Source organism: Mus musculus, chromosome 18, assembly GCF_000001635.26.
Source record: "Mus musculus strain C57BL/6J chromosome 18, GRCm38.p6 C57BL/6J".
Classification (NCBI taxonomy): domain Eukaryota; kingdom Metazoa; phylum Chordata; class Mammalia; order Rodentia; family Muridae; genus Mus; species Mus musculus.
In genome coordinates, this window is record NC_000084.6 from 67,345,276 (window position 1) to 67,368,077 (window position 22,802).

The 22,802-nt window shown below is 45.3% G+C and overlaps 1 protein-coding gene across 1 annotated transcript in view; it reads left to right on the forward strand.

The window, feature by feature from the left end:
* Positions 1-22,519, forward strand: part of Cidea (cell death-inducing DNA fragmentation factor, alpha subunit-like effector A) — a 24,231-nt gene extending 1,712 nt beyond the window's left edge. The window contains exons 2-5 of the mRNA NM_007702.2: positions 13,435-13,579; positions 14,821-14,967; positions 21,100-21,281; positions 22,107-22,519. Of these exons, the coding sequence (NP_031728.2) occupies positions 13,435-13,579; positions 14,821-14,967; positions 21,100-21,281; positions 22,107-22,248 (616 nt within the window). The 3' untranslated portion in view covers positions 22,249-22,519. The remainder of the gene's footprint in view (positions 1-13,434; positions 13,580-14,820; positions 14,968-21,099; positions 21,282-22,106) is intronic.
* Positions 22,520-22,802: the final 283 nt, after the last annotated feature.

Sequence of the window (22,802 nt, forward strand, 5' to 3'; positions counted from 1 at the left end):
AGTTTCCTCTATTCCCATCTGTGCTTGTCCTGGGAAGCCTTATTTTCCATCTATCTTGTCCTGATGCTCAGACTGGTTGAGGGAACAGGGGCTGCTTTTTGCTCTCTTTACAGCTCAACACACCATCTGCCCTCACCAACACTTGAAAGCTCAAGGACAAGAGCTGTGGTTCTGGGGTCCTTTTTTCATTCTTCAAGGGCTGAGGTTTACAGATGTTCATTCTCTAGGCAGTATCATTTTGCCTTGGAGAAGGGAGGCATGGGAACATCCTTGCGTCTGATCATAACGTCATCATCATTGTTTATTGAAATCCAGCATGTACCTGGGTGAGGTCTCCATGGTGTTACATGTGAGGCGGAAGTGACTCAGTAAATCAAAACACTGGAGAATCTATGATCTATGACTCCCTCCCTTGCCACCTGACAAGTCCCAGGAGCTCATGGCTTTTTTTTTTTGTGACAGACTTGCTTCAGTTAAAAAAAAAAAATTACCTATTTCCAAACCAGCCTGCTCTAATCCTTTGGCATGACTTGATTCCAAACAGAATTGGAAGAAAACAACCTATAATACTTGCTGGCTGAAGGAAAAGAAAACATTTCCCATTTCCCCACCCCTGTTTAAAATTCTATCCAGGCTAAAGAGCCACAGGCAAGGCCCCCTGTTCATTGTGGTCTTGCTGCATACCTGCTTCCTGTCCGGGGATTTAAACAGCACAGCACAGTGTGGTTACCATTCCTTAGCGAATAACTGGAACCTTTCCCGGGAGGTAACTTAATCAATAAACACAGTATGAAAAAGATACTTGTTCTGACGGGGTGGCTCAATAGTAGAGTAAACCCTCATGGAGGAAGCCCCGGGCTGAGACAGGAGAGAGAGGATAGTTGTACACAATTCTGAAGTCTTTGGGACAGGAGGAATAGCTCAGGGTTAACGAGTGCTTGCTGCCTAAGCATGAAGACCTGAGTTCAGATCCTGGCTCCTGCGCGTAAAGCCAGGCCTGGTCACAGGCACTCAGAACCCCAGACCTGTGGGAGATAGAGACAAGGGGGTGCTTAGGGGCTCACTGGCCACCAGCCTAACTCCAGGTTCAGCAAAAGATCTTGTCACAAAGGCATGAAGCAGAAAGGACACTGTGCGTCCTCCTTCAGCCTCTGTGTGTGCTCCTGGGTGTTTTACACACACCACATTCATACAAATTACAAATTATTCTTTAATGATTTTGAAAAAAATTTTAAAGATTTATTTATTATAGTTATCTATAATGAATACACTGTACACTGTAGCTGACTTCAGATGCACCAGAAGAGGGCATCAGGTCTCATTAGAGATGGTTGTGAGCCACCAGGTGGTTGCTGGGATTTGAACTCTGGACCTTCGGAAGAGCAGTCAGTGCTCTTACCCTCTGAGCCATCTCACCAGCCTGAACTTTTTTTTTTATTTGTGTGCACAATATAAGTGTGTGGAATGCCCAAAGAGAACAAAAAGATGTTTAGGATTCCCTGGAGCTGGAGTTACAAATAGTTGTGAGCCACCTGATGTGGGCGCTGGATACCCAACTCTCAGCTGCTGAGTCATCTCTGCAGCCCTAACTGCAGATCCTGAAACAGCCTGTTGACGAACCTGTCACCACTAGAGACCTTGGTAACAAGGAAGAGGCTAGTTTCTAGTGAAACCCTGGATATTTGTAGGTGTTTATTACTACAGACAAGGTCTACTTTGGCCAAACCCTGAAGCTATTACAAGGCTGACATTTACCCTGAAAGGCCAACACCAGCACTTGTAACTATTTAGTAGATCATCTATGGCCGGGCGCTGCTCAGTGGCACAGGGAGTGCTTAGCAAGTCTGGTACCACCGGCTGCACTCCAGCACCATTCAAAAAAAAATAATCAGAATAGCTTCCCTTTTGTAAGATCTTGGTTTTGGACAGCTGCTCTCCCAGCTCAGAATTTATCCCGGCTTCTCTGGTGGCATTAGAAAGAGAACAGTCTCCCAGCTTTCTGTTTCTGTAACAATAATGTTACAAGGTATCCAAGGGCTTCAGTCTTGTGTTTTGTGTGTGTGTGTGTTCTATGTTCTTTTTTATATCATTATATGTAAGCACGCTGTAACTGTCTTCAGACACTGCAGAAGAGGGAGTCAGATCTCATTATGGATGGTTTGTGAGCCATCATGAGCTGGGATTTGAACTCGGGACCTTCGGAGGAGCAGTCAGTGCTCTTAACCACTGAACCATCTCCCCAGCCCATGTTGTATGTTCTTATCGTAAGCATTCTGTCAGGTCTCAAGAATAGATGGGGGTCCCACAGCCTGTGTCAAGCATGCTCCCTCTGTGTGTGCTACCTTCAAGGAGCTCGGTGATGGGAAGCCTGGTTTGCTGACACTTGCCATTGGACCCTAGTACTCTTAGACCCCGCCTTACAATGAATAGACCCCTCTCTAAACCTGATGGTCACCCCTGACCCTCATCTCCTCTCTCTCCATTTACTGGTGCCTGACCTCACCATCACCCACCTTAACGTTAGTTCTCAAATACTCTTGCCCTGTGGTGTTGGGCTGATAAAGTTCTGTTTTCTACTTCCCCTATATGCATTCCTCATTTTCTGAATAAGAGGGAAATGCACAGCAGCTATAGCTGATCCCTGAATAGCCTCTATCACTAGTAACACCAAAAGTGCAGCTGGCCCCCATCACCTCAGCATCTGCCTCCAAGGATTCAGCCAACTGCAGAGGGGAAAAGGTGATTGATTGATTGATTGATTGATTGATTGAGTTTGAAGAGGAAGTTGGTTGGTTGCGTTTCTTGACACTAAGATTAGATTCTCCCATGTAGCCTAAGTTGGCCTCAAATTTCTGCCTGCTTCTGCCTCTTCAGGTACAGAGAGTGCAGTCATTTTGTACCACCTGCAGGTGAGTGCCACCTGAGAGTGCATGTGTAAAACACATAATGGTGCAGATGGGTACCACCTGAGGGTGCAGGTGTGCACCACATGAGGATGCACCTGTGAACCACCTGAGGGTGCAGGTGTGCACCACATGAGGATGCACCTTTGAACCACCTGAGGGTGCAGGAGTGCACCACATGAGGATGCACCTGTGAACCACCTGAGGGTGCAGGAGTGCACCACATGAGGATGCACCTGTGAACCACCTGAGGGTGCAGGTGTGCACCACATGAGGATGCACCTGTGTACCACCTCAGGATACACGTGTTACCACCACCTCTGGCTCTTGAAAATATCTGTAGTTTTGAGTTGCACCTGTGCAGACATGGTCTGTCCTGCTGTGCTATATGGTAGAGCAGCTACTTACAATGTACTTGGTGTACTCAGTAATGTAGAGATGGTTAAAACATTCAAGAGGATGTATGTAGGTTCTACAAACATTATATCTTATAAGGGGACTTGAACATCTGTGAATTTGGGGATACTGGGGCTCTGGAGACACACCTCCTTGGGATACTGGGAGACAGTTGTATCTCTCTTTAAGACCTAGTTCCAGGACCTTTGCTCTAGTGCTTTCAAGATAGACATCAGCCCATGGATAGCATACAAAGAAAGCCTTTTATGGGTTTTGAGGGAGTTCCATGTAGAATGATGGGCAAGGCCAGTGGGGCAGGTGGTAAAAGGATTTACCAAAGGCAAAAAACAATACACTACAAAGAATCCCCAGGGAACCCCTAGAACCTGCAAGGGAATAGCCGTCTTTCATAGTAGTTGAGGAGGAGTTATAGTCTTGCCTTGTGGGCAGTTGGTGTGTGGCCCCAATCTGGTGACATTTCCTTATCTTGTAAAACCATACATTTCCCCCGTGAGACTGGTCTTTCTCATGTGCATTGGATCATGGGAATTAGGCTCCTGTGTAAGGCATTTAAGTTCATAAGAAGAGGTTCCACCTAGGCATGGTCTTGCTGTTAACATACAGGGATTTTGATCTTGGTTTTGGCCTTTTTCCTCTGGTGTGTAAGTGTATGTCTGTAGGGGAGGGGTAGTCATCTTATTGGAGAAAAAGCCATGTGGACTGTCAGTCCGTGGCTTCTTGCTTATTGTCACATATTGTCACACGTTCTCTCAGAGACGACTGCAAAGCTCCCCCACTACCCCCTCTTCTTGGAGATCTGATGTGTGAGAATATTCCATGAAGTCTGATTTCTATTATTGTTTTGATTTCCTCTGAACAATCTATTTCCTTAAAGGCCCTGTTTCCTTATTAGTTTTCCTCAATGAGTTACTTCCCTTCCAACTTCATAGAACTGTCTGCACCCAGTTTCCAAGGAACTAGGGAGCAGCGGCTCTCACTGTTGACGGGGTGAAAAGCAGAATCCGGGGGGTTTCTCAGTGGTCTGGCTGTTTTGATTTTGGGGAGCTACGGAAGGAGGGCTGAACCCAGGGCCTTATTATGTTCTTCTAACTACTAAGCCACACACCCCCAACTCTTTCTTTCTTTTTATTTATTCATTCATTTATTTATTTATTTTGGTTTGTTTTGAGACAGGGTTTCTCTGTGTAGCCCTGGCTGTTCTGGAACTCACTCTGTAGACCGGGCTGGCCTCAAACTCAGAAATCCACCTGCCTCTGCCTCCCAAGTGCTGGGATTAAAGGCGTGTGCCACCTCTGCCCAGTCCCCCTCAACTCTTAAGGCTCCCTGTCTTAACTTTGACAAGTCAGGATATTGGGGGGGGTGTTCAGGAATATAGAAATAGAAACCCCACTTTTAGCAGTGTGCCAATGGCCAGATATAAAGCATTCTGTCTTTCCCATTGGGACAGAGTGAATAGGGGCCACTCACACGCTGTGCATTTAACAGCTTAGACTGACTGATCATTTAGTTGGAGCAGTCAGTACTCATACATGCTTGTTACTCGGGTTTAGTGTGCAAAAAAGTTCAGTTAACCCCTCCATGTGTTTAAAAAACAGTCTTCTTGTTGTTGTTATTTTGGTTTGGTTTGGTTTTTCAATACAGGGTTTCCTTGCATAGCCCTGGCTGTCCTGGAACTAGCTTGGTAGAACAGGCTGGCCTTGAACTCACAGAGCTCCATCTGCTTCTGCCTCCCCAGCGCTAGGATTAAAGGCATGAGCCCACACTGCCCAACATAAGATAGTCTTAATCTGAGAGAGAGACTGTTGAAATAGGGTTTCTATTTGGAACCTGGGGCTCACAGATTAGACTAAGTTAGGTCACAGTGAGCCCTACGGATCCAAAGTGTTTAATTTTTCCATCTGAGCCTGATTTTTCTTTTTATCATTTGACACATTAAGGCACTCATCCTTGATAAAAATGGTTGGACTTAATTTCTGTGTGGTGTGGTGTGTGTGTGTGTGTGTGGTGTGTGTGTGTGTGTGTGTGGTGTGTGTGTGTGTGTGTGTGTGTGTGTGTGTGGTGTGTGTGTGTGTGTGTGTGTGTGGTGTGTGTGTGTGTGTGTGTGTGTGTGTGTGTGTGTGTTCCAAGAGTCTTATCTCCAGCTGTGAGTCAGTTCTTGCTTAGGAAATAGAAAACTAAGAACAAAAGATCCACTGTACCTCCTAGCCAAGAAGGCTGCACTGAGGTCAGGTAGAGGCAGGGAGGGCCGCCGTGATTGCCAGCCCTTATCTTGTCAGATGGGAAAAGACAGTGAGGACTTTTGAACTCTCCAGCCGGGCCAGGTTACTGGAGTGGTTCCTGGGGAGCCCTGGGGCCCAGGTAATTAGGTCAAAGATGTGCCTTCTGCTGCTAGCGGCTAGAGCTGGCATTTTTGGGTTTTCAGTACAGGGCCCCTGTTCTCTTGTGTCTCCTACTTTATCCTCTCATGCAAATAAATGGCATGAGGTGGGATGGGGTTGAGGAGGGATGCTCAAGCAGGCCCTGGGCTCTCTGAGCAGCTTCCAGAGGCCCCGTGGGAGCAGCAAAGGCCTCTTACTCAGGAGAAGGAGATAGACTCTCTACAGGGGGGCTCAGAGTCTCCTATGGGAAGGACAGAATTTGGTGGGGCAGACACCAAGGTAAGAAAGTTCTGGTTAGAGACTAGATGTGGTGACACAGGATGTAATTATAGTACACAGGAGACAGGCAGGGGGATCAGGTATTCTTGGTCAGCCTAAAGAACATAGTGAGACCCAGTTTCAAAATGCCCCTGCTGCTGGGCATGGTGGCGCACGCCTTTGATCCCAGCACTCGGGAGGCAGAGGCAGGCGGATTTCTGAGTTCGAGGCCAGCCTGGTCTACAAAGTGAGTTCCAGGACAGCCAGGGCTATACAGAGAAACCCTGTCTCAATAAAACTAACTAACTAAATAAATAAATGCCCCTGCCCTCCCCCCCACCCCGAAAGTTGGGTGCCTATTCAGAACTTAAAACCTGGTACTGCTTAATGGCCTTCTCCACTGCCTGCTGTCCCCGGGCCACTGTCTAACTCATGACTGTGACTTAGAAGTTTCCCCATAGTCCGTTAATGGGCACAGGTGTTTGCTGGATGTAGAACTCTGCTGGCTTTTTCTCTTCCAGCTGGTTAAAGCTTCACGGTGTGAGTCGGTTGAGAACAAAGTTGGGATTCTGAGTGGGAAACATAGACGTCGCTAGTCCCCAACTGCTGCCTTCCAAGTTCCCAGGTGTGGTGCCATTGCACGAATTCTGCCCTACTGTTAGCTCAGCCCTATGTGGACATCTTGTGCTTTGCGTTGTGCAACAGAGACCTGGTACAACTCCTCCAAATCAAGGCAGAAGTTCAGGAGCCATATGCCAGGGCCGCTGCTAGGCTAGACCTATCCAGGTCTCTGGTCAAGGTTCCAAGGTCCTTCGGATGGGAGAGCTGGGTCAGGAACCCCTGGGTCTATCCCAGTCCCCTCCACACATCCTCATGGGAAGCAAATTGTGCAGCCACTTTACACTTCTGGAAAGGAAGGAATCAAGTATATAAATACAAAACTGCCGTACTCAGGACTGGAGAGAGAGCTCTGTGGTAAAGAGCACTTGATGATCTTACAAAGGACCCGAGTTTAGTTCCCAGCCCCGACATCAGGAGGTGCACAGCCATTTGAAATTTCAGCTCCAGGACATTTGAGCCTCTGACCTCCATGGGCAACTGCCTTCACTTGCATATACTCACATGCAAACATACACACCTATACCTAATTTAAAATGATAAAAATAGGCTGGACATGGTGGTACAAGGCTTTAATCATAGCACCCAGGAGGCAGACAGGCCTTCACAGGTTCGAGATCAGCCTGGTCTGCAACACAAGTTCCAGGCCAGCCAAGACTAACTACATAGAAGGATTCTGTTCCAAAACAAAACAAAACAAAACAAAAGAATTATTACTGTAATAATAATAAAATAATCATGATTTGAGCTTCTGTGCTATCAACCTGGTTGCTCCAGGATGTTATAGATTGTTTATGATCTACTTCTTCCACCCAACAGAAACTTTTGGCTTAGGACAGATACTGCTTCCCATACCATCAATTTGGATGATGTTGAGAAACCATGTTGGGTCTCACTCTTCCCATCTGTGAAATGGGGTGGGGGAGGTTTGATGCTGTGGGGACTGTAGTGTGTTTGACGAATTACTATGGCAGGTACACAGAGGCAAACAGTATGAGGTTGTGTGTACTTCAGACCAAATTATTGCTGACAACCTAGGTCTAATTTCAGAGTGTCAGCTTGTTGTGGGGGGGAGGGGTAGGGAGGAATGAGGGAGGAAAGAGAAGAGAACAAGAAGCTGCAAGTGACAAGTGTTGGCTGGCAGTCCCCTCTTCTGAACTTCCTGAGATGTGTCAATGCAGATAGCAACATGACTTAGTCTGCCAGGTTTATTTTTTAATTTTCTCTTTTTTTTTTAATATTTATTTTATGTATGTGAGTCTACTGTCTCTGTCTTCAGACACACCAGAAGAGAGCATCAGATCCCATTACAGATGGTTGTGAGCCACCATGTGGTTGCTGGGAATTGAACTCAGGACCTCTGGAAGAGCAGTCAGTGCTCTTAACCACTGAGCTACCTCTCCAGCCCAAATATTTTATTTTATGTGTGTGTTTTATCTGCATATATATATATATATGTATGTATGTGTATATATATATATATATATATGTGTGTGTGTGTGTGTGCGCGCGCGCGCACCCCATGCATGTAGTACCTAAAGATGTCAGAAGAGGGCACCAGATGCCCTAGAACTGTAGTTTACGGGTGAGAACCACAACGTGGGCACTGAGAATCAAAACAGGTCTTCTGAAAGAGCAGCTAGTGCTCTTAACTGCTGAGCCATCTCTCCGGCCTGTTGGAATAACATCTTTATGGGTGTGTTCCTGAATGAGAAAGAGCCCACAAGCTCCTTGTGTGTCACTCACCTGGTTTCCACAGAGGTTTAACCACCGTTGAGGCTCAACAGCACAGCTGTCACCTGATGGAGTTGTGTTTAGGGAGTGTCTTAATGCTCCACTTCCCAGGCATTACTTCTGTCCTTTGTTAAATACAGCCTTGTGTGATGTTTGAGAACATGCAGTGGTATGTCAGAGGCAGTCAGGCATCCTTTCATGACGCCCAAAGTGTCTTGCATTTAATAACATGCTCTTCACTTGTGCCCTTGCTACTTAGCAAGTAGCCTAGCTGACCTGTGGAAGATGATAGTGAGTGCCTGGGGCTGAATCTGAAGTTCAGGGTCATCCTCTGCTATGTAAGGATTTGAAGGCTAACCTGGGCTACATGAGAACCCTGACTTAAATCAGCAACAGAAACAAGCCCATCCAACTTTGAAAGTTAATTAAATATTAAGCCCAAATAAAACAAATTTTGTTTTCCTAATTAACTACTAAAAGAGTAATTGTGTTCTTTTTTCACTAATCCAACATATACTTCCTTGTAGTTTCCCATTAATAAAAATTGAACAATAGAGGGTCCGGTTCTTTCAGAAAATGTTGTTTTTGATGTTGCTGTAATTATTCCCCTGGTCCATGTTAGTGTGGTTTGGGGGATGCACTGTTTAAAAGTCGTTAGTAAAGAACTGCCTCAGCTAAAGTCTATGACGTAGTCTTTGCTTAGAAAAGAGAACAATCAATGAATAATATTTGTTATCTCTGAAGGTGCACATGAAAAGAAAACACCAGCGTGCCTGCTGTTTCCCATGTTGTATCCTGGCTTGGTGTAAAATTCCACATTTCCCAAAGAATTAAAATGAAATATGAAGGGTCATGGGACTCAGGACCTAGAGTTTCCTCCTTCCATTCTTCCAATGACATTTATGATGTTGGTCCTTCATAAGGTCTCAGCAAAATGTTAAGGCCTAGATGGAATGTTAAGGCCTAGGTAACAGTTACTTGGCACCCTGTCATTATATGGAAACTTTTTTATATGTCTTCGCTGTTACTAGGAAACTTTCTAATGCCAAGACTGATTACATATTCTGTTATGTTCTGTGCCCTTGGAAACCAATTATGGTAAAAGTCAATAGAACTGTTTTGTATCGTTACCTACAATAAGCTTGGACCTGAACCAACCACCCAACAGCACTTCCTGTACCTGTGTATAAGCCTTCATGGTATCAGCTGCCCCTGGGATGGACCCCAGCATAAGAGAGACACTTGCGCCAATATAAGAAACTATTTGGAATAAGACTTCCATTTTGAGTAGTGGTCCAGGAAAGTTTAAGTTCCCAAGACCAAGGGGAAAATCCCATTTTTTAAAGAACAGGCAGGTGTACTTATCTGGGGTCTGTTTGATCTGTCGCAAGGGGATCCAAGTCTTATGACCCTCTGAAAAGCAATTAACAGGTGTCTGTAGACAGCAGGAGTAAAGGCATGGACATTTAGTCCAGAGGGCTAGATATGCAAAATGAACAGAGATGGTTTGAGAATGATGAAAGCACCTTTAAATCTATATTCAGAAGACAACCATAGAAAATCCAAAACCTCGAGCCTGTGGCTGAATTGTAAGCAGCCAGTATTCCATCAGCTCCTCAGAATCCCATTGATCAATGTTAAAATAATAATAGCAGGGGGAAGAACTGTGAAACTTCTTTTCATATTTTGTATATCTTATTTTTAATATTTTTATAACTTTTATTTACATATTTTAAAATATTCTTTTAGGCCCTCTAATCTTTATAAAACATATTGAACCTCTGAACATTTTTAGAAGCATTTATATCCTTAGATTTTATATATCATATGTATAAAGTTAATATATAATATATATAATTTTAAATTTTGTAATTTTGTAATTTTTTTTTTTTTTGGTTTTTTGGTTTTTTGAGACAGGGTTTCTCTGTGTAGCTCTGGCTGTCCTGGAACTCACTTTGTAGACCAGGCTGGCCTCGAACTCAGAAATCCACCTGCCTCTGCCTCCCAAGTGCTGGGATTAAAGGCGTGCGCCACCACGCCCGGCTAAATTTTGTAATTTTTAATTAATTATTTATCACGAGTCATAGGTGGTAACATGAAACCTGTGAGCAAAGCAAACCTGTTTGACCTTTTTAATAAGAGATTAGTAGTTTTAATCAATTAATAAGTTGATTAATAAACTAAATCAGTGATGGCTTACCCTGAGGTAAGGAGCTAGTTGTCTGTTGTTCTCTAGCTATCAAGCTACAGTTAGTATAGCCATCGATTAATCAGAGACCTGAAGAAGGATAAATTAAAATGCCAGAGGCTAGTCCATATTTTATTACCCAGGCAGTTACACCAGGCTCCTTCATCTCTATGGCACCGAGGGCAGAGGCGATCTTTGTCCATCAGGCCAGAAGATGAAGAGGCCTTTTCCTGTGGAGGAGGAACATGGGGCAGACCGACCTCACCTTGTCTTAAGCAATCTGTGGCAATCAATTCTGCAGTGTCCTCTGTTTGTCCACAGTTCAGGCCAGGCCCTAGCAGCAGGGGAGACATTGGGGCAGTTATGCTCAGTGGTTATTGTACCACACTCCGGGCAGTGCCTTTTGTGCCCATATCTTCTTGGAGACCTTGGCGGGGGGGGGGGGGGGTCACCAAGTGTTTGGGAGTCTCTGTCATGGTAAGTTTAAACATATTAAATGCCATATTTAGCAGATCTCTGACAGGTTTGAGAGCCAGTATTTGCCTAGCATATCTGTGTTAAACAATCTCTGTCTGTTTTTAGTTATCCTTTTTAAACTGAGCCTTGTAAACATAAAATAGGAGACTAAATAAAGATTTAATCTTATAATTAACTGTATCAGTTTTTAGCCTGGATTTAAATGTATTTTTTAACATGTTTAAAGGATTTGATCATTTACCAGGTTATTCGCTCTCAGTTCCTGTTAAATTTGATCCTTAAAAATTACAGTTTTGAATTGTAGCTCTTTTAGTATGAAAATAAAACTTTTTAACCTACAAAGCCTCTTTATTTTATAGAGATTAGGAACTTTTCTGATCTTGGCTGAGAGAACTTTTTGCCAGAGCTCAGGCAAACTGAAAGGGGGTGGGGGTGGGGGGGGTGGGGGGTGGATTCCAAGAGCCAGTGATTTTTTATATCTTTAATGTTGTACACTTCTAAAATTGTTAGAAGGCAAAACCAAGTTTTAACAATGTAAAATCCTTATCAAGTGGATTATTTTCATGTTACAAAGTTTGGTTGAAAATATGAAAGTTTTTGTATACAAATATATGGAGGTATAATTTTAATACCCCTTTAATAAAAAAAAAATTGTTTTAAATCCTATCTTTTTAAGTTTGGGTTTAAGACAGGACGGAAATTGTATATCCCAATTTAAAAGTATCTTTAGAGACCTGTTTCTTTGGTCAGTTCATGTCATGTGTTGTCGTCTAGAATGGCTTTAACTCCTGAATTATTTGTTTTGAGCCAACTTTTTGTTATAGGTCTTACCGATTTTTAACAATATCCAAATACCCTTCTAGGCTGATCTCAAAACCTTGGCTGGGAATCAGCTCAGCGGCAGAATACTGACCTAGCAGGCACAGAACCAAAACCCCGAAGTGACTGATACATTGAACAGTATTTTAGATGAATTCTGCACCAGTATTATACAAATATGTACCTATTTGTCTGTCTCTATACACCAACTCTCTAAACTGGCTCAGCTACTTTGTAGTCTCTAGAAATCATAGTCTTACATGTTTAGCTTTAAGACCCATCCCGTGGGCTGCTGAGGTGGCTCAGTGGGTAAAGACGCTTGCTTCACAAGACTGGCAACCTGTGTCTGATCCCCCAAACCCACATAAATGTTAAAGGTGAGGACCAACCCCCACAAACTGGTCCTCTGCTGCTGCTCACACACTGTGGCCTCTGTACCTATCTGTACCCATCATGCACATGCAGACACGCACAAAAATAATAATAAAATTTATTTATATTTGGGGGCTGGAGCGATGGCTCGGAGGTTGAGAGCATACGTTGTTACCAGGTTCTAGTCTCAGCACCCACATAGTGGCTCCCAACCACCTGTAACTCCAGTTCCAGGGGATTCGATGCTCTCCTCTAAACCCCACAGGTACCAGGCACACATGTGGTACACACATATATGCATGCAAGCAAAATATTCATATGCATAAAATAAATAAATCTGAACCTTTTTGAATCAATATTTGATGACTATAGGTTGGAAAGGGGCAGAGGACCAAAATGAGGCCAGCCCTGGATGTGCTAAGCTAATCAGTTACTAGCTTGCTCTTTGGAGGTATGGATATATGTAACATTTAGGAGTTGGATATATGTAACATTCAGTAAGTGGATATGTGTAACATTTGGTAATTGGATATGTGTAACATTTAGTAATTGGATATATGTAACATTTAGTAATTGGATATATGTAACATTCGGTAAGTGGATATATGTAACATTCGGTAAGTAGATATATGTAACATTTGGTAAGTGGATATATGTAACATTCACATTCGGTAAGTGGATATATGTAACATTTGGTAAGTGGATATATGTAACAGTCGGTAAGTGGATATATGTAACATTTGCTAATTCCTAGGTGTCATGCTTCTTACTTTAAATGCAAATATTAAAATTGCATTCTTCTTAAAAAGCCCCGGAGGTGGTGGTGCAGGTCTTTAATCTCAGCACTCAGGATGCTGACTCACACAGATCTCTGTGAGTTTGAAGCCAGCCTGGTCTTCTGATTGAGTTCTAGGACAGCCAGAGCTGTTACACAGAGAAATCCTCTGTGTGTGTGTGTGTGTGTGTGTGTGTGTGTGTGTGTATGTATGTACGCACAAGGAGCAAAATCCAAACCCTTGGGCTGGAGAGATGGCTCAGTGGTTAAGAGCACTGACTGTTCTTTGAAGGTCCTGAGTTCAAATCCCAGCAACCACATAGTGGCTCATAACCACCTGTAATGCGATCTGATGCCCTCTTCTGGGGTGTCTGAAGTCAGCTACAGTGTGCTGTGTAATGAACATTGTATATAATAATAGATAACTCTTTTTTAAAACAAAACAAAAGCACTTGTCTGAAAAATGGTTCTTTCCCCTCTGTGTCTCCTTTCCAGGCCCCTGACATTCATGGGATTGCAGACTAAGAAGGTCCTACTGACCCCCCTCATACATCCAGCTCGCCCTTTTCGAGTTTCAAACCATGACCGAAGTAGCCGGCGTGGGGTGATGGCCAGCAGCCTGCAGGAACTTATCAGCAAGGTACTGTGGTCACCACCTCAGGTACCCTCTGCTAGCTCAGAGTCCAGGCCTGGGGCAGTAAGCCAGTGATAAGACACAAGCATTAAAAGAGAGTTTATCAGCCAGGTAGTGGTGACACTTGCTTCTAATCCCAGGACTCAGGTGGCAGAGGCAGGTGGGTCTCTGAGTTTGAGGCCAGCCTGGTCTAAAGAGCAAGTTGCAGGGCAGCCAGGGCTAAAGGGCTATATAGAGAGCTTGTCTCAAAAAAGGGGGGAGGGGAGGAAAGGGAGAAAAGAGGAAGAGAGGGAGGGAAGAAGAAAGAGAGGGAGGGAAGGTAGGAGGGAGGGAGGGAAGAAGAAGAAGAAGAAGAAGAAGAAGAAGAAGAAGAAGAAGAAGAAGAAGAAGAAGAAGAAGAAGAAGAGGAGGAGGAGGAGGAGGAGGAGGAGGAGGAGGCGGAGGAGGAGGAGGAGGAGGAAGAGGAGGAGGAGGAGAAGAAGAAGAGAAGAAGAGAAGAAGAAGAAGAAGAAGAAGAAGAAGAAGGAGAAGAAGAAGAAGAAGAAGAAGAAGAAGAAGAAGAAGAAGAAGAAGAAGAAGAAGAAGAAGAAGAAGAAGAAGAAGAAAGACAGCATATCAGTCTATTTATAGGTTCCAGGGTCTTGAGAGGGGACATAACAAGCAAGTGAAGAACAGGTCTAAGTCCTCAAAGTGGCACTATATCTCTGCATCATGGAAGACTGGGGTTCAGAGATGAATGCCTTAAAAGCATCCATCAAATGAAAATGTAACTGCCCTTCTTTGACAAGGGAGACTATGACCTGGGAGATCTGACCAGGATAGGTGGCCCTCAATCTAAAACAGTGTTCTCAGCCACCAAGGAAGGAAAAACTCACAGTCTCAGAGAAGCACAACTCAGAGATTCCTACAGAAATGAGACATGGGCTTGCAGCGCGCAGCCTCTGAAGCAAGAGGTCGAGGTGTGCTGCACGATGCCGTGTGCTTAAAGCACAAGGTGTGCTAGGCTGTCTGCTTATTCCTCCGCATAACAGGCAGTCGTGGAAACTGTAAACACACGCTAGATCACTCGTCTCATTCCCTAGGGAGAGAGCACTCCATTCAAAACCTTAGTCTGTTCTGAATGAAGGCTGAATTATAAACACCAGTCAGTGGGTCTCCTCACCAGTACAGCTTGATCCCAGCCAGCCAGGACCCCTGAAACCTTAACCTAAGCATCATCTTGTTCTTGTGCTCCCTTGCAAACCTAGACTCTGGATGTCTTAGTCATCACAACTGGCCTGGTTACGCTGGTGCTGGAGGAGGACGGCACCGTGGTGGACACAGAGGAGTTCTTTCAGACCTTAAGGGACAACACGCATTTCATGATCTTGGAAAAGGGACAGAAATGGACACCGGTAAGTATGGCCTTGCTATGCAAACAACAACTGGGTAGACATTCTACCTATGAGCGTACTGTCTGGTTTAGCACTGGAGCAAGCCACACCCTAATTTTATAATTAAATACTTTATAAACTCACTTCCCGGCTACAACCACAACCCTCAAAAGGATTCTCAAGTGTTTCTAGAAAATTCGACGTCTCTGAATTCAGAGTGTATAATTTCAAATAAATTGTTTTGAATCATGAGCTTTAGTCAGAGACCTACCCTAATTAAAAAGAAGAAAGGTTTATCTTGTCTCACAGTTTGAGGGGATCCAGTCTACAATCAGTTCTGCCTCCTTGCTGAGGCAGCAGATTGTTGCAGGAGCAAGCGGTGGGACAAAGCCACTCTTATTGGAGCCAGGGAGTGAAGAGAACAAAGAGGAAATGGGAGTCCCATGATCTCTTTTTCCATCTTCAAGATATAGGACGAGCTTCCCTACACGCCTACAAAATTGATGTTTAAAACAACAGAGTTGAAACATAGTTTGCAACCTAGAAACGTGGCCCCACCCCTGGGCACATGCCCTGGAACACACTAACACCTATATAGCAGATGTGTATCAGGACCATCAGTGTCACCTTTGTGAATGCTGGTAAATATTGTCACAGGCCAGTTGCAGTGGGATGGAGATGTGTCATACAGCCACCACTGTATGTCCATTTAACTGTATGTAGGTTGACATGCCTCTGTCTATTTACTGAATAGACTGTTCTTCAACCTTGAAGACACATGGAGTACAGCTAAGGCATTGTCTGCGTAAATCCCATAACTGTGCTGAGAGAGAGAAAGCGCAGCATGGGCTAGGACATCAGGCAAGCCACCATCAGGCCTCCTCATCCCAGGATTCATGAAAGCTCACAAGGACTCCCAGTTCCTCTCCTTAACGTGTCAACAGATGCCTGTCAATCAGAGGATCTTACCTGGGGATAGTTTGCCTATAGGAGCCATGGAATAATATCTAAAGACAGTCCAGGATGACAGATTGGGGCAGAAGGACACTGTTGCTGTCGACTAGTAGGGAAACTGCAAGGCACAGCCTTTGCAACAAAGCGTCACCCACTCCCACATGACCCAGTGCCAAGGTTGAGAAACTAGAAGCCATAGGTACAGATATTCCCAGCATTCGAGATTCAAAATTGAGAAATTAAAAATATGTGTTGATTAATAATAACAGTAAAGGTTAGCTTAAACCACATATTCTAATAAGAAAATATATTTTTTTAAAAATTTGTAAAATATTTTATTTATTTATTTATTTATTTATTTATTTATTTATTTAATGTATGAATGCTCTATCTGTATGTATACCTGTATGCCAGAAGAGGGCACCAGATCCCAGTATAGATGGTTATGAGTCACCATGTGGTTGTTGGGAATTAAACTAAGGACCTGTGAAAGAGCAGATAGCACTCTTAACAGCTGAGCCATCCATCCCTCCAGCCCCAGATAATATTTTCTTAAAATAAATAAAAATAAACAACCACTCTCCAAAAGAGAGCAAGGAACTATACTTTTTGTATTTTTGCAAATCTCTTTAATGTCTAGAAGACACTTGAGTCCTCAAAGCTGGAGAGATGGCTCAGCAATTCCGAGCATTTGCTGCCCTTACAGAGGACCCGGGTTCAGGTTCCAGCACCCACATGGCAGCCCACAACTATCTGTATCTCCAGTTCCAGGGATCTGATGTCTCTTCCGATCTCTGAGTAAGGGCACTGTATATACTCACGTATGCACACACAGATGCACCATAACACACACACACATGCACACGCACGCGCACGCACACACGTGCTATATAAGCAATCGTCAGAAGTATTTCTGTGTTCAATCTGCTGTAGTCTATTGTTTGGGTGGAACTATGAGGGAACTCTGGCTGCAGATATGAAGACAGAGAGGAAAGGAGGGTGCAGATGGTGTTTGCACACAGTTGAGGGTACTCTGCTCGACACTGCACGAGAGTCAACAGGCCGGCTCCAAAGCTCAGCTGCATGGAGAATCTGAGATGCTCCCAGTGGAGTTGATCACTCTGCTCCGCTGGGCTCTTTGGTCTGTCTTGCATTTTGAAAGGATCCTTCATCAAAGTGATCTTGAAACATCATACTTTGGTCATTTGGAAACTATTGTCTTTGAACTGAAGTGCAGCTCAGTGGTGAATGTACTTCATAAGTACAAGGCCCTGGGTTGGATCTCCAAGCCCGAAAGAAAGACAGCAGAAAAAGAGAACAAAACAAAATATTGATTCACTGAGCCACACATTTTCCCTAAGCTGTAGAAAATCAGGACCTAGGGGAGCAGAGAAGGACAATTGTCTTTTTGTATTTATTGTAAAAATAGTTTTAACCCAGAAGGGATTTTTTGTTTGTTTGTTTGATTGTTTTGGTTTTTTGAGACAGGGTTTCTTGGTGTAGCCTGGTTTCTCTTGTGTATGTATTTGGCACCCTCAGATGGTATTGGATCCCCAAGACCTAGAGTTACAAATGGTTGTGAGCCTCCATGTGGGTGCTGGGATTTGAACTTGTGTCTCCTGTATGAGCCATCCCTGCATCCTCTTTAAATGCTTTTTTTTGGTTTTTGGTTTTTGTTTTTTTCGAGACAGGGTTTCTTTGTGTAGCCCTGGCTGTCCTGGAACTCACTCTGTAGACCAGGCTGGCATCGAACTCAGAAATTCGCCTGCCTCTGCCTCCTGAGTGCTGGGATTAAAGGCATGCACCGCCACTGCCCAGCACCATGGCAACTCTTATAAATTGGGGCTGGCTTACAGTTCAGAGGTTTAGTTCATTATCATCATGGCAGGAAGCATGGTGGCACACAGGCAGGCATGGTGCTGGAGAAGGAGCTGAGAGTTCTATATGTAGATCCACAGGCACCAGGAAGAGAGAGTGAGACACTGGGCCTGGCTTGAGCATCTTAAACCTCGAAGCCAGTCCCCAATAACACACTTTCTCCAACAAGGCCACACCTCCTAATAGTGCCACTCCCTGTGGGTCTGTGGGGGCCTTTTCATTCAAGCCACCACAGAAACCATACCTGTAGAATAGGCAAATTAGAAAACATTTAAAGCCGGGCGTGGTGGCACACACCTTTAATCCAGGACAGCCAGGGCTACACAAAGAAACCCTGTCTTAAAAAAACAAAAAAAACAACAACAACAAAAAAACAAACAAAACAAAACAAAAAACAAAAAAAAAAAAGAAAAGAAAAAAGAGAAAAAAAAAAGAAAACATTTAAAAAGACAGATCAATCTTGGGCTCTACTAATTTCCTTCCTTCCCTCCTCCTCCTCCTCCTCCTCCTCCTCCTCCTCCTCTTCCTCCTCCTCCTCCTCCTCCTCTTCTTCTCCTCCTTCTTCCCGGCTGTTCTGGAACTCACTTTATAGACCAGTCTGTTCTAGAACTGACAGAGATCCACCGGTGTCTGCCTCCTGGTGCTGAGATTAAAGGTATTCACCACCACTGCCAAGCTTCCAATTCTGGGCTTTTTTTTTTTTTTTTTTTTTTTTTTTTTTGACTGTTTGTACTGGGAACAAGCTAACCATGGCTTGCCACAGGTCAAGCTGGTGTTCTTCCAGAGTGGCTCCTCCATGCCTGTCCTTCCTGCGTGAGAAAGATGTAGTCACTTGCATGACCTCCAGAGTGTCCGCACTCATTCTCAGAACCTTTCCTGGCCAGAGGGCCTTGGCGGATGTGTGCCCTGAGATGCAAAGATCATCCTGCTATTCTGGAGGCCACTGTCACCACAGGGTTCTCATGGGATGGCGGAGCAGGAGGGTACGAGCCAGGATGATGCTCAGGGGAAGAGAAAAACCACAGGCCAAGGAAGGTGGGGACATTGGTGAGGACCCCTGTTCCCAGCATCTTCAGAGCATAAGCCTGTGACTTCTAAGCTGAGGCTCTGAAAACCAATTGCAGCAGCGATAGAAAACTAACACAGATGGAAAAGGTGTTTGCGGTTGGTTTATACAAACGAGGGTTTAGAGGTGAGTTTGGAAGTGACACATTTAAGTTCTGCACAGTAATGGGACCTAAGAAATATAGCACAGTGCCAAGTCCTGCCAAGCTGTAGTAAGTGTGAATATCGTGACTGCCACATTCAAGGGCTGGCTCAGGCCTCATGAATCTGAAACACTGGGTTGTTCTGAGGGTTGGATTTTGGGGGTAGAGGGAGGAGGGCGGTGAGGATGGAACCAGGCTCTCACAGATACGTACTTCTCATGCTCTACCATTAAGCCCCATCAAAGATTCTGGAGTCTTCTCCGGGCTTAACCTCTCAGCCATCTCCCCCTCCCCCACCAAGTGAGGGAGAAATGGCGGCTTCCTGCACAGTGCAGATTGCCACATTACCTCAGGAAGGGTATCCCAGAGGCCCGTTCTAACCGGAACAAAAACTTCCACCAAGAAACAGCCACCAGATGTCTCCCTTGCTCAGTCTCAGAGCCCTAAAATCCCAGGGGAAGATGCTTCCTGCCACCCTGGAAGAGGACAGCATGTAGCTGTGCCCCTCCTTTCTGGCAGGCTATAGAAGTCTGAATGCCCAGATGTAAAGGGAGAGTCACATAAACGTTGAAAAGCCAGAAAGCAACGTGAGGGTGTGAATCAGGAGCAGGGGGAAGCAGTAGACTTAACTCCTTCAGTTCTGTAGTCTTGAGTTGTTTGTTTGTTGGAGAAAGGGTCTCTCCTGATAACCCCAGCTCTAAAGACGCTTGTTGTATAGCACAGACTGGCATCAAACTCACAGAGATCGCCTGCCTCTGCCTTACAAGTGTTGGGAATAAAGATGTGCGCCACCATGTCAGACTCAGTTTTGGATTTTTAAGTGATGCTGTGTCTTTCTTGGGTTGTGGATAGTTGGAGTAGAAGTGGCACCGGCTCTTGGGCATGGTACACTGGGTGACAACCGAAATCACTTGTCATTTATGACCTGGGAGGTAGGAAGAGGGGGACATGGACAGTGGCTTCAGCAAGAAGGGCTGGCATGCTTTTAGGGGAATTTGTGCTTTAATTTCAAGTGTATGTGATCATTTTGTTGTGCAATGCTTGAAGTTTGCAAGCACTCCCGACCCCCAAAATGCCTGAGGCACAGGGACTCTTGCATCATGTAAGCTTGACCGTGGATAAAGTGAGGCCGGTGTGTGGTAGGAAAAAAAAAAAAACAACAACTTTTAGGAAAGTAGTCCTTTGAGCCAGGATGGGCTCCCTGCCTGCTCCTCCAACCCCCAACCAGGACTGGAGATTATACATGAACCCAGAACCTTGCACATGCTAGGCAAGTTCGCTACTACTGAGCCATATCCCTGGACCTAGCATCTTGAGACTTCTTTGTTCTCTCGGGGTGTTATCGAGCTGTCTACAAACCTGGGAACGTATGTCTCTCTCAACCTGAAGGATCACCTGGTGTCCCTGGGACAGAGTGATTCTTTTTTTTTTTTTTTTGTCTTTTCAAGACAGGGTTTCTCTGTATAGCCCTGGCTGTCCTGGAACTCACTTTGTAGACCAGGCTGGCCTCGAACTCAGAAATCCACCTGCCTTTGCCTCCCGAGTGCTGGGATTAAAGGCATGCACCACCACGCCCGGCCCAGAGTGATTCTTTAAGTGGCTAATGTTTCTACCCAGTCATCTTTCCTCCTTGGCAGAAGGAGGCCTCCCGAGAGAGGCCTCTGTTCCACCGTTTCCCTCAGTCTCAGAGTTCCAGCCTTTTCTTCATCCCGGGCACTTATGAAGCGAAACAAAGAGTACTTTCTGTTCCTCCTCGGCTTTTTTGACAGTTGCAAAAAGAGGCTGACCAAGCAAGTCCTTTTTCATCCTCAAGGTCTGGCCTAAGGGCTCTGTGCAAACAAGCAAGGAGGTTCCCTAAGTCAGGAACACCTTTAAACATCAGACATGGAGTCCTCAAAACCAAAGCAATGTATCCCGAGTCACTAAAGTGGAAGTTGTTGGGAAGAGATATGGGAGCCTTGTAGTATAACGCATCAGCCTCCTGGGGACTTGCCTGGAATAACTGCAGCTGACATCTAGGAGCTCTGACTTTGCCATCACCCCAGAATTGTGTGCTTTTTGAGGGACTTTGCCAGCATGGGTTCCAAGCCTGTCCCTTGCTTCTCTGTTCCAGGGTAGTAAGTATGTCCCAGTCTGCAAGCAACCAAAGAAATCGGGAATAGCCAGAGTCACCTTCGACCTATACAGGCTGAACCCCAAGGACTTCCTCGGCTGTCTCAATGTCAAAGCCACGATGTACGAGATGTACTCGGTGTCCTACGACATCCGATGCACAAGCTTCAAGGCCGTGTTAAGGTAACATGCTCCAGGGGTGTGTATCATGGAAAGACCCAGGTGTGGCCCAGGTAGCTCCTCTAGCTTGTCTTCTGCCTGAAAGCCCAACAACAGGGCCTGGATCCTCTGTTGTCATCGGGTGTGCTCTGGTCCATGCAGTGTAACTTCAGTTTAACTTTTAGACCACAGACTTGTATCCAAAAGCACAAAGCTATATCCCCAGTTGGTCTTTGTGCGTTTTGATATAAGACTGTGAAGTAGCTCAGTGATAGCTAATTTGCTTGGCAGTGTTAGAGGCCCTAGGTCCCACACCCAGCAACACGCACACCCACACTGGCACCAAGCCTATATAGCACGCTCACACCACCACACCACGCTCGCACCATGCTCGCACGCCGTGGAATCTGGCCCAGATGTTCTGCTGACGTGAGACCAGGAAAAGGATACGAACGTGAGGAAACACTTTTTGTTTGACCTAGTCTGAAATAAGACTAGTTTAGCCTCGGGACTTCAGAGATTAGGACAGGACAAAGTGTCCTCTTGTTGAGGAACAAACTGGAACACTCCAGGTACCTACCCTCCACACGCCCAATCAGGATTATAATTCCTGTTCTTTGGACAATTTTCCTCAGTTTACTGGTCTTGTCACCTTGACCTAGGGATTGCAGGAGCAAGCCCCTCACACCCACCTGGCTGCTAGCTCTTGTCAAAGTGGCTTGAGGGTCGTGTCCCCAGTAGGTGGCCCTAGGGAGTACTGGCAACCTACCAGGGAGCGTTTACACACCGAGTGCCCTGAAAGTGGTATTCCATGGATGCCTGATGTGTCTCCATCTCCCTCTGTTGCAGGAATCTGCTGAGGTTTATGTCCTATGCTGCACAGATGACGGGACAGTTCCTGGTCTATGCGGGCACATACATGCTCCGAGTACTGGGCGATACAGAAGAGCAGCCATCCCCCAAGCCTAGCACCAAAGGCTGGTTCATGTAACCAGGGCACAGCTACAGAGGCCCAGGGACCCTGCTCTCTGTTATAGGCTGTGGGATGCCAGGGGAAGGAATGGGGGCTTGGGGGTGGTACCCAGTGCAGGGCTGAGTAGCAGGATTCCTGCAAAGGAAAGGCGGCAGAGGGGCCTTTCAAGCGCTTTAGGAAGGGATCAACAGCGGAGTGTGTGGGAACTGCGTGGATACGAATCAGTTTCTTTGGATCCTTACATACTGTAATAAACCAGTCACATGAGTCGTCTTTGATACTTCCTTGCAACTGGTTTGTCTCTCTGGAAAGGACCACACTTTTACACAGAATGAAAACCAGAACCAAAGACATAAAGGTGGATATCACTGCTGTTTAATCTTTCTTTTTAATTTGATTATATTATTAGGAGCGGGGGGGGGGGGGGCATGTTTTGCTACATGTGTGTCTATGCAACATGTGCATGCACTGCCCCATAAGGCCAGAAGAGGGCGCTAGATCTCCTCAGAGGAGTTATAGAGCGTTGTGAGCCTTCTTGGGATGGAACCCGTGTCCTCTGAAAAAGCAGGGCC